The sequence below is a fragment of the Galeopterus variegatus genome, unplaced genomic scaffold, assembly GCF_000696425.1.
Source record: "Galeopterus variegatus unplaced genomic scaffold, G_variegatus-3.0.2 Scaffold5513, whole genome shotgun sequence".
NCBI classification, from domain to species: Eukaryota; Metazoa; Chordata; class Mammalia; order Dermoptera; family Cynocephalidae; genus Galeopterus; species Galeopterus variegatus.
This window is the reverse complement of record NW_007731624.1, coordinates 121,004-133,207: the sequence shown is the minus strand read 5'-3', so window position 1 is coordinate 133,207 and position 12,204 is coordinate 121,004. Positions and strand designations below refer to the sequence as shown.

Genomic DNA, 12,204 nt, shown 5'->3' with positions numbered 1-12,204 from the left:
GGGAAGAATAGAAATACCCTGTGTGACGCTGGGAGGGGTAAAATGACAGGGTAGGTGTGGGTTTTTAGGAGCAGCATATAATTGGGAAACACTCTGGTTTTGAAATCAGGACTGGGTCTACCAGTGACTTGTGATTCCTTCCTCTTCTTGGGCCTCAAAGTCTTTCAAAACATGAAGAATTTGATAATGATGGTGCCTGAGAGGCAGGCATCACTGCTTCTATGTGAGAAAGTGGGACAGCTTTTGGGGCTGTCAAAGGTGATGTCATATAATGTCTGTCACTTCTCCCTTGAGTAATGCTTGGGGAAAACCCCAAGCACCCGCCCCGGATGGGGTGGGCATTTCCTGGTAGAGCTAAGACCCGCCCCTGGTGCCAGGCCAACCTGGGAATGCATAAAGCCAGCCTTGGCCTCAGGTCTTAGACAAACCTTCCTGACACTATGAAGACCAGCAGCTTCTTTGTCTTGGTGGCGCTCCTCATCTTTGGGACACTAGCGGTAGAGGCAGCTGTCCTGGGAGGTGAGTGGACAGGTGATCTGCTGGGGCTGGGTTGTGCTAACAAGGGGCTCTCAGGGGCCTTCTGGGCCCAGACAGGGAGCACTTCTGGAGCAGTAGACAGGGCTGGAGCCCACACTTCAGCCTTGTGGCCTGTTCCATCATGTCCAGAGAAAGCAGGAAGCTCACTAGTGGTCTCCACGTGCTTTCCACCCAAATGAATGAGCTATCTGGACTGTCGGTGGGGGTTGTGTGTTGTTACATGGTCTTGGGCTCAGGTATTGTTACCTGTGCAGACGTGCAACAAAGTGACGAGACCCAGGAACCTGGACTTGGCCTCTGTGCCCTGACTGCCTGTTTCATTAAAGTACCTGAGTAATCAGTCTTCTAAGAGGAAGTTAAGAACAACAAGGCCTCAGAAAACATGTTATTTGAGGACCCCCATTTTATAAGGAGGAAACTGAGATGTAGAGAAGAGTGGGGAATGCCAGCCAAGCCAATTCCCAGAGGCAAAATGGAGCTCAGGGATCTTCCCCCCTCCACTAAGTTTCCTAAGAAATGACAATGTGTCCTTTTCACTTCTGGGTGTCACCCCAGTCTGGCCTCTGCTCCCAAGAGACTTGGAATGGAGGGAGGGGGAAGAAACAGACACTCCAGAAAACTCTAGTCTTGTAGACCCTTTCCCCAAAGAGAAGGGATTCCTTCCAAGAATGCAGACCTCAGCTACCCTGATGGACTCCTCCACCTCACCTCATGGTTTGGGGGATGCTGCAGTGAGCAGAGGCTGGATCCAGGGGAAAGACATGGTGGTTGAAGCAGGTGTGCTGGGTCTAAACGTGGGTACATTTTTTCTTTCAACAGTTCCCGTTAAAGGTCAAGACACTCTAAAAGATCATGTTCCATTCAAAGGACAAGATCCTGCTAAAGGACAAGTTTCAGTTAAAGGCCAAGGTCCAGTCAAGGGGCAAGGTTCAGTCAAGGGGCCAGTTTCCACTAAGCCTGGCTCCTGCCCCAATATTCTGATACGCTGTGCCATGCTGAATCCCCCTAACCGCTGTGGGAATGACGCTGACTGCTCAGGAAACAAGAAGTGCTGTGTAGGCCCCTGTGGGATGGCCTGTCTGAACCCCCAGTGAGGTGAGCACTTGCTGTAGAAGAAGGGACCCCTGAAGACACAGGAGATGGCTGAGCTGTGGGGAATGTTCCCAGGATGGTGGGAGGGAGAATATGGGAGGCGGTGGAGAGACTGAGAGACTGTGGGGTCTCAGAGGCTGTGACTGGGGTGCTGAGAGGGGTGACCCTTCCTCCCCACTGCCTCTGAGTGCTGTGACCTGCTGAGTCACCTCTCTAATTCTCTCCTCTCCCATCTGCAGAGCCTGTCCTCGCTGCACCTGTGAAGGCCCTGAGGCTGCAGCCCCGTCTGCCTCTGGATTTCTGAAGCACTGCCCTCTCCCACACTCCCCATCTTTCCTTTCATTCAGGATGCCCATGCCTGGGCTGCCTCTCTTAGCCACTCCAATAAAAAGACCCCTTTCTGCTCCATTTGTTTCTGGCTCCTATGACTTCTGCATTCCTGGAAACTCCAGGGAGATGGATATAGAGTTGGGACTCCCTCTCCCCAGTGGAAAGGAAAGGACCAGAAGGTTAAAAACAGCAAGGGGCAGGAAAAAGAGGCCCATTCTTAGGGCTTAATATTAGAAATCTAATAATCAGACCCAGTACTGCAGTCTCTATTTCACCAGGAAATGGATATTTGGAAATCTTGCCTTTGGCCTAGGACCAGTACACACACACACTTGCGTGCACACACACACACTCAAAAACCAAAAACACAAATATGCTGCATAAATCTCAGGCAGGTCCATTCCCTTCCAATCCATCCACTGTCAGCCCTGCCAGTGTGACCAGCCAACCTTTGTGGCTAAACCTACAGCTCCTTCCTTGTTTTTATTTAATAGTTCCCAGGGATCTACATCCTCCTAAGAAGACAGAAAGAATGATGTTACACATGTTTGGAAATCCCTGCTCACTAAGAATTTCACTGGTTTCTGCCTGAGATTCTTTTATTGACACATCATTCCTTCACTTTTTGCTTTTATTTTTAATTAACATGTAATAATTGTGCATATTTAGGGGGTATGGTGTAATTTTTTGATACATGTATACAATTCAACAAATGAATGAATAAAGAAAATGTGGTATATATATACAATGGAATACTTTTCTGCCACGGAAAGAATAAAATCCAGTCATTCACAGCAACTTAGAAGAGCTTGAAGGACATTAAGTTAAGCAGGATAAGCCAGGCACAGAAAGATAAATACCACACGTTCTCACCCATATGTGGAAGCTGAGAAGGCTTATCTCATAGAAGTAGAGATACATCATTCTTTTGGGTTAAGCAATAGCCTTTCCCAGATTCCTGTTTTAAGATGTGAATGGGGAGGCAAGACGCAGACAGTCCTTGATACTTTAGTGTGAATGAATAGGGTGAATCGTGTTCTCTGGAAACATACAAGTTGGGGCTAGGACAGATGGGGTGAGAATATGTTGAGCGAACTTGAACAACTTCATGGCTCTGCTGTTGACCCAGCTTCCTCATTGTCCTTGTACAAGGAAGCCCTCAGCGAAGGCCAGTCTCAGGAGGAGCAGCAGTTTGGGCAGAGTGGAGAGAGCACAGGCTTAGAAATCAGGTGACCTGAATACTTGCCCCAGCTTTGGCTCCAAGTGAGGTTACACTTGTTGGGTAAGGAAGCCCTCAGCGAAGGCCAGTCTCAGGAGGAGCAGCAGTTTGGGCAGAGTGGAGAGAGCACAGGCTTGGAAATCAGGTGACCTGAATACTTGCCCCAGCTTTGGCTCCAAGTGAGGTTACACTTGTTGGGTGATCTCAGACAGATCTTTGTCCCTCTCTGAGACTCAGTTGTCCATTTAAATGGTGGGGAGGGGATTGGGTGTAATTATTTTAGAAGTACGGTTCAGCCCTGCAATTCTGCGTCCTGAAACAGCTGTTCTTTTGGTGTTGGACTCCTCCGGTGAGCGGTAGTGGGAAGCAGAGGCTTGAAGCAGAGAACACAGAACCCTGCATCTCTTTACCCTTTCCAGGAGCATGGGAGCCATGGCTTTCCCCTCCCTCTGCAGGGGATAGGCTGGACTGTGGTAGAGCTTCAATACCAGGGCATCTTGGAGCACAGGCAAGAACAGCCACCAAACTTCTGGCCCGACAAATATAAAGTGTACCATTGGAGCTAATCATGTTTTTAGTATTTACTCTGTTCCCTGTCCTATACCTAGTAAATTATACGTATTGTCATATTTATTTTTCATAAAACCTTTCTTGGAGAGACATTATACATATTCCTCTAATTTTGTAAAAAGATTGAAGCTAAGAAAAGTTAGGTAACTACCCAAAGCCACACAGTTAGTAAGTGAAGATAAATCAGATTTTTGTCATATACTAGCATCAATCAGTTAGAAAATGCCACAGAATGTATTTCCTATTTATAACATCAACAAAATCATACCATGTCTATAAATGAACTTAACAAGAGACAGGCAGAACTTTAAAAGAGAAACCTATAAAACTGCTCAGAGATACATTAAAAAAGGCTGGGGCCGGCTCTGTGGCTCACTCAAGAAAATGTGGTGCTGGCAGTGCTGAGGCCACAGTTTCGGATCCTATATAAGGATGGCCTGTGCGCTCACTGGCTGAGCGTGGTGCGGACCACACCATGCCGAGGGTTGCGATCCCCTTACCGGTCAAAAAAAAAAAAAAAGAAAAGGCTGAATAAATATGTACAGTGCTCCTGAATGGGAAGATTCTCCATGGGTAAGTTGTTAATATTTACCTCTTCATTTAATTCATTAAGTGTAACACACTCAGATGCCCCCTTTTCTGTGGGGTGATGGTGGAGTTTCAAGGAACTTAAGAATCATACTTAAGTTCATGTAGAAGAATAAATTCCCATGAATGAGCATGAAAATTAGAAAATAGTGATTAATTTGAGGGTGTTTGAACCTCTGAGCCTTAAAAATGTACTGCAAAGTGACAATAATAAATACCTTGGTTTCGTTCCAGGAATAAAGAGTCTGTGAAGAGAAATCAATAGAAAAGTGAAGAAAACATAGAAACAGGCCTCACTATATTTAATTCAGGTTAAGATAAATGTCAAGTTCCAAAACATTGAATAAAACTTGAATCATTCCAGAGACAAGATTCGGACTGTAAGGTCACTATTTGCGAAAGGAAAGCGCTAACTCTTGTTTAAATTAGGGAATAAATTAAGCTGCTATGAGGGGAAAAATAGAGAAATTCCAATCAGGTAGCTTCTTTTCCCTCAGGAAGCAGTCTCGTGTGAGCAGTCTGTGGCTAGCAAGGTGACTCAGCAACTAAACCTCTCAGAGTCTCAGTTTCTTTCATCTTGTTACTCCTGCATTTCCCAGAATGTTGCACTTGCATCTAGAAGAATGTTGTGCTCATCTTCATGGCCATAGATGGCTAATGTCCACATGTATATTCTAGCCTTTGAGAGGAGGAAAGAGTGGAAACAGCTTTGGCCTTAAGAAAATGGCTTGGAAATTGCACTCTTAACATGCATCCCATTGGCCAAATTTGTGATCACCTCTAGCTATAAGGGGGATTTCTACTGAAGATACTAGACAGAGTAATAAGGCAAGAAAAAGAAATAAATCACATAAAACTTGGAAAAGGTGAAATAAAACTGTCGTTAGTCTCTACCTAGTCTCTATTTGTTTGACCTCCTATCTTAACTTTAGTTTTCCTCCTTCTGCTCCATTTAGTTTCAGTTTTATTTCCCTTGGGTGTAAAGTTAGGTAACCTTAGTTTGACATCTTTCTTCTCTTTTAATGTAGGCATTTGCAGCTATAAATTTCCCTCTGAGTACTCCTCCACTGCATCCCATAAAGTTTGTGTATGTTGTATTTTTGTTTTCATTAGTCACAAAACATTTTCTAATTTTACTTGTGATGATTTCTGAACCCATTGGTTGTTTAAGACCATGTTTAGTTTCATGTATTTGTGAATTTCCCAGTTTTCCTTTTGTTATTGTTTTCCATATGGTTTCAGAAAATACTTTATATGATTTGAATCTTTTTAAATATATTGAGACTTGTGTCCTAACATGTTGACAGTCCTGGAGAATGTTCCGTGTGCACTTGAGATGAAGGCTTACTCTACTGCTTTTAGGTGGATTACTCTATATATGTCTGTTAGGTCTAATTTGTTTATAGCACTGTTGAAGTCCCCTATTTTTGTATTCATTTTATTTCTAGTTGTTGCTTACATTATTAAAAGCGGGAGTTGAAATCTTATTGTAGAACCGCATACTTCTCCCTTCAGTTCTGTCAATGTTTGATTTACGTCCTTTTGGGCTCTATTGATGAATGCATGCTAGGGACATATTTTTAACTGTTGTATCTTCTGGATGGACTGACACTTTTTCAGTATATAATGTTATCATTGTGTCTAATAACAATTTTTGAATTAAAGTCTATGTTGTCTGATATTAATATAACCACTTCAACTCCCTTGCTGTTACTATCTGTGTTGAATATTTGTTTCCGTCCTTTCACATTCAATCTACTTGTGTCTATGACTCTAAAGTGAGTCTCTCATAGACAGCATATACATGGTTGGTGCTTTCTCATTTTTTCTTCTAATCTCTTTTAATTGTCATATACTAGCATCAATCAGTTAGTAATTACTGATAAGGAAAGACATCTGTTATTTTGCTATTCATTCTCTATATGTCATATATTTTCCATCCCCATTTTTTATAACTGCATTCTTTTGTGATGAATTGATGTTTTCTAGTGTACCATTTTAAATTCCATTTTGTTTCTCTTACTGTATATTTTAAAAGTTATTTCTAAAAAATTGTCATCATGGGTATTACCATTAATATCTTAATTTATAATAATATAGTTAGATTAATTTAAACTTAGATTCATTAACACATAAAAACTTGCTCTGATGTACTTTCACAGCCCTCTTTATATTGTTATTGTCACATAGTGTGCCATTAATTAGAGTTATAATTATTTTCTTTGAATTATGTTCTTACCCTTTAAAGGATAAATGCATAAGAAAATAATTATAACTCTAATTATTCATCTGCAAATAGGGATAGTTTGACTTCCTACTTTCCAGTTGGATGCTCTTTATTGTGTTCTCTTGCCTTATTGCATAGGCAAGAACTTCTAGTACTATTTTGAATAAGGGTGGAGAAAGCAAGCATCCTTGTCTTGTACCAGATCTTAGAGGAAAAACCTCCAATTTTTGTCCATTCAGTATGACATTAGCTGTGGGTTTGTTGTTTATGGTCTTTATTGTGTTGAGGTACATTCCTTCTACCCCTGGTTTGTTGAGTGTTTTTATCATGAAGGGGTGTTGCAGCTTATTAGGTGCTTTTGGTGTATCTATTGAAATGATCATTTTTTTTGCTTCATTCTGTTAATGTAATGTATCATGTTTATTGATTTGCCTATGTTGAACCATCCTTGCATCCCTGGGATGATTCCCACTTGGTCATGGTGAATGACCTTTTTAAAGTGTTGTTGGATTCTGTCTGCTAGTATTTTGTTGAGGATCTTCACATCTGTGTTCATTAGGGATACTGGTCTTTAGTTTTCTTTTTTGTTGTGTCTTTTTCTGGTTTTGGTATGAGGTTAATGTTGGCCTCATAGAATGAGTTTGGAAGTATTCTCTCCTCTTCAGTTTTTTGGAAGAGTTCAAGAACAATTGATATTAGTTCTTTAAATGTTTAGTAGAATTTGGCACTACAACCATCTAGTTCTGAGGTTTTCTTTATTGGGAGTCTTTTAATACCACTTCAATCTCATTACTTATTATTGGCCTATTTAGGTTTTCTAGTTCTTCATGATTAAGCCGAGGTAAGTTGTATGTGTCCAGGAATTTATCCATTCTTCTAGGTTTTCCAGTTTGTTCACATATAGTTTTTCATGGTAGTCTGATCCTTTGTATTTCTGTGGTATCAACTGTAATGTCTCTTTTTTCACTTCTGATTTTATTTATTTGAGTCTTCTGTCTTTTTTCTTCATTATTCTAGCTATAGGTTTATCAATTTGGTTATGTTTTTGAATAACCAACTATTAGTTTCATCAGTCTTTTCTATTGTTTTTTAAGTATCTAATTCATTTGTTTCTGCTCTCATCTTTGTTATTTCTCTCCTCATACTGATTTTGGGTTTGGTTTCTTCTTATTTTTCTAGTACCTGGAGGTGTAATGTTAGATTGTTTATTTGAAGTCTTTCTTCTTTTTTGATGTGAGCATTTATTGCTATAAAATTTCCTCTTAGAACTGCTTTTGCTGTACCCATAGGTTCTGGTATATTGTGTTTACATATTCATTTGTCTCCAGGAATTTTATAATTTCCTTTTTGATTTCTTCTTTGACCCTTCTGTTGTTTAGGAACATGTTGTTTAATTTCCATTAATTTGTATGGTTACTAGTGTCCCTTTTGTTGTCGATTTCTAGTTTTATTCCATTGTGGTCAGACGAGGTAGTTGATATAATTTCAGTTTTTTGAAATTTGTTGAGACTTGTTTTGTGACCTTACATATGATCTATTCTAGAGAATGTTCCATGTGCTGTTGAGAAAAATGTGTATTCTGCAGCTGTTGGATGAAATATTCTCTATATGTCTGTTAGAGCCAATCTGCCTAGAGTAGAGATTAATTCTGATATTTCCTGGTTCATTTTCTGTCTGGATGATCTGTCCTTTGGTTAAAATGAGGTGTTAAAGTCCCTAACTATTGTTTTGGAGTCCATTTCTCCCATTAGGTCTAATAGTAATTGCTTAATATAACTGGGTACTACAGAGTTGGGTGCTTATAAAATTTTTGTATCCTTTTGTTGAATTGATCCCTTTATCATTAAATAATAATCTTAATTATATATTTTTTACATTCCTTGGCTTGAAGTTTATTTTGTCTGAGACTTATAAGTATAGCTACTCCTGAACCCTTCACGGGTGATGGTGTGTGCATTGTGTCGCATCATGGTTCCTTGAGTGTTTTTAATGTTTGCAAGTGTGCAACGATGTCTGCACATTGAATGACTTGTAATTTATTCCAGTGTTCTTAGTCTAGCTTTGTTTCTACCCATCTTTCCAAAGCTTTTTAAAAAATTGGCTATAAGTCTATTTCAACACTGGACGACTCTATAAATTCTGGTTTGTGACAAGTCCTCAATTGGCATGTTGCTGCTCTTTCAACATAACACTAGGTGGCGAGCGATACCTAGGTTTGCTGCATTTCCACTGTTTTAAAATCCAGATGGGCTAGTGAGAGCCTAAAGATGGTAAATCCTCTCCCGTTAAGACCATCAGTTTTGGACTGTACCTGGGGCTTGTCTAGATGTTCTGTTCATGATCAGCTGCCTGGGATCAGGTGCTACGCGGCTCTAAGTTGGCCTCACTGTGGTGGACCTGGCCCTTGGGATCAAGGCAATGTCTAGCATCTACTTTCCTCTACTCTCCCCAACTGGACAATGTCTCTTTCCTTGTGCTGACAGGGATTGGGGGAGTGTTGGGAGGGTCATCACTCTGCCACATTGAACTCCTTAGAGTTTGGTCTCAAAGTCTGCAGCTGCTGGGATCATCACAGCACAAGGGAAGTCCAAGGCCCCTGGTGGTGTGGCCTGCCTGTAGCTAAGATTTATTCCTGGCTTGAGGCCATTGCAGTTGGCCATTGATGGTTTGGGATACTTCCTAGTTGATCTTTGGGGTTGTGGGTTTTTGCTTGGTGCTGGAGTGAGACTAGGTGCTCTGTGTGCCTGGCCTGGGGTTGATGGTAGCTGTGAGGTTCTGGTTGCTGTGGGGATTCACTGTGGCAATTGGCATTGAAGTCCCTTTAAAATTCTGCATTCACCTCTCTCACCTCCTCTTTCCTACCTGTTTCCATGAATCTTTTATTATTATTATTATGTAAAACCAGGAAAGCAGCATTATCCTGACACCAAAACTAGACAAAAACACAACAAAAAAATTACAATATCTTTGATGAACATATATGAAAAAATCCTCAACAAAATCCAATAGCACATCAAAAAGAATATCCACCATGATCAAGTAGGATCCATCCCAGGGATGCAGGGATGATTTAATACATGCAAACCAGTAAACATGATTAAGCATATCAACAGAATGAAGGACAAAAACCATGTGATCATCTCAATAGATGCAAAAAATGCATTTGATAAAACTCAATATCACTTCATGATAAAAATTCTCCACAAATTATGCATAGACAAAACAAACAACAACATAATAAAGGTCATTAATAGCAAAATCAGAGCCAGTATCATAGTGAACAATGCAAAACTGAAAGCTTTCTCTCTAAGACATGCAACAAGACAAGGATGTTCACTCTCACCACTCTTATTCAACATAATACTGAAAGTTCTAGCCAGAGCAATGAGGCAAGAGAAAGAAATAAAGGGAATCCAAATTGGAAAGGAGGAAGTTAATTTGTACTTGTTTGCAGATGACATGATTTATGTATGGAAAACCCCAAAGACTTCAAAAATAAAGTATTAGAACTAATGAATACATTCAGTAAAGTTGAACATACAAAGTCAACATACAAAAATCACTAGCATTTTTATATACCAATAGCAAATTATCTGAAAAAGAAAAAAATAAAGCAATCCCTTTTACAATACCTATAAAAAAATAAATAAAATACCTAGGAATAAATTTAACCAAAGGGGTGAAAGAACTCTACAGTAGCCTTGCTGGCATCCTTCCGGAGCCACATAACCAGCATCCAGAGAGATGTGCTGTGCACCAATGGAGGGGACATAAGCAGAGCAATGGTGGCCAGGCTTGGGCTGGGGCTGCTGCTTCTAGCACTGCTCCTCCCCATGCAGATTTATTCAAATCAAATAACTGTTGCAACACTTTCAAGTAACTCCTCCCAGAGTACCTCGGCTGCCTCAAATTCAGCTAACAGCACCACCAAGGAGGCAGGCAGTGCTTGGCAGTCTGTGGCCAGTCTCCTCATCGTCTCGCGTTCTCTCCTTCATCTCTTTGAGAGACTCAGGCCAAGAAACGTCTATACTTCCCCATCTTCTAAACCCAATCCAAATGGCATCTAGAAAAATGGCATCAGGAAAAAAGAAGTGTTCATCGAATCTACTAATTCCACATCTTATTTTATTGACATAGAAAATGTTGAGAATCCCTCAAATTTGAATTTGATTGGTTTGAAGAACATGTGAAGGGTTCGGCTAGAGGATGAATGCCAATATTAAATCTGCTGAAGTTTCACGTACAAGAGGAAGAGAGACAACATCCAAAATTAGTTAAGACATGACCGCCTTGAATGTGGCTTAAGAAACACGGACACTTAAAACTCTGCCTGGAAGATAAGAGTAGATTTTATCTAGAGATAACGGATGGGATGTGGAATGGAGATTTAGTTTTCATTTGGTTCATTAAATCTATAAGGCCATAAAAAACAGTTAGGTAATATAAAAAGCTTCCATGATTCTATTTATAGAATCTATAGTTGTTACTGTAAATCCTCAATGTATTGTTTCAGCAATACTAATTTAATGCCGATATATTCTAGATGAAGTTTTACATTGCTAAGCTATCACTGTTGTCTTGGGAACTGAACTCTTTTTCCTCTGAGGCTTTGGATTTGACATTGCATTTGACCTCTTACGTAGTAATTGACATGTGCCAGGGCAATGATGGATGGAATCTATCCCCAAGTCCAAGCATCATGAGTAACTCTTGCTTATCTCGTAGGCATTTCCCATCACCTATTTCTGTTCAACAACAGCATCAGATTCATTTAGCTCAGCTGATTCCAAAGAGTAGAATTGCACTGACCTCAACTATTTCAAAATGCTGCTTTTTATTTTTGCATATGTTGCATACATTTTACAATTTAAAAAGTGATCTGTTTTGAAGGTAAAATTTTTTTATTGGTTATGAATTTTCATGAGATACAAAGCTGATTGTCCCCCCTCGTGCCCTAGATGGGAGGGAGGTTTCAGTGATGGGACATAATAATCAACTACATTGTATATTGACAAAATAAAAATAATTTAAAAAAAAGAAAAAAAAAGGGTTAAAAAAATAAATAAAAATTAAAAAAAAAAAACATTTTCAGATAGGACCTGGTTCTATGCCTAAAAGTAGGCTTGATTCTGCAGTAAATCTTTTACAACCACCTCAATACGGGTTAAAAAAAATAAATAAAAATTAAAAAAAAAAAAACATTTTCAGATAGTTAGGATCTGGTTCTATGCCTAAAAGTAGGCTTGATTCTGCAGTAAATCTTTTACAACCACCTCAATACACAGAAACCTTTCTAAGAATTCATTTGTTTGCATGGTCACACACTAATGGTTAGATGTTCCAGTATTTAATTTGGCCACAGTAGTCTCGATAACTAAAGTCATTTTTCCCCATCCTTAGAAATCTAAACAGGAACAACCACATCAAACAGATTGGAAGCTACTGTGTGTGTGAATGAACACTCCCTTTTGCTTCATACCTGAATGCTGTACATGTACTTTGAATTGTGTATTGTGTTTATATATTTATGCTTTGATTCATAGTAGCCTCTCATGTTATGGAATCGATTTGCATTAAACACAAACTGTATATAAAAGAGAAATGGCTGAAAGAGAAAAAAAAGAACTCTACAATAAAAACT

At 39.8% G+C, this 12,204-nt stretch overlaps 1 protein-coding gene across 1 annotated transcript; it reads left to right on the top strand.

Moving 5' to 3' along the window:
* Window positions 1–408: 408 nt before the first annotated feature.
* On the top strand, window positions 409–2,025 carry PI3 (peptidase inhibitor 3, skin-derived). The gene is made up of 3 exons (XM_008589557.1): window positions 409–519; window positions 1,357–1,632; window positions 1,869–2,025. Exons 1-2 carry the CDS (start codon window positions 441–443, stop codon window positions 1,629–1,631), a joined length of 354 nt encoding a protein of 117 aa, XP_008587779.1. The 5' UTR covers window positions 409–440; the 3' UTR covers window position 1,632; window positions 1,869–2,025.
* Window positions 2,026–12,204: the final 10,179 nt, after the last annotated feature.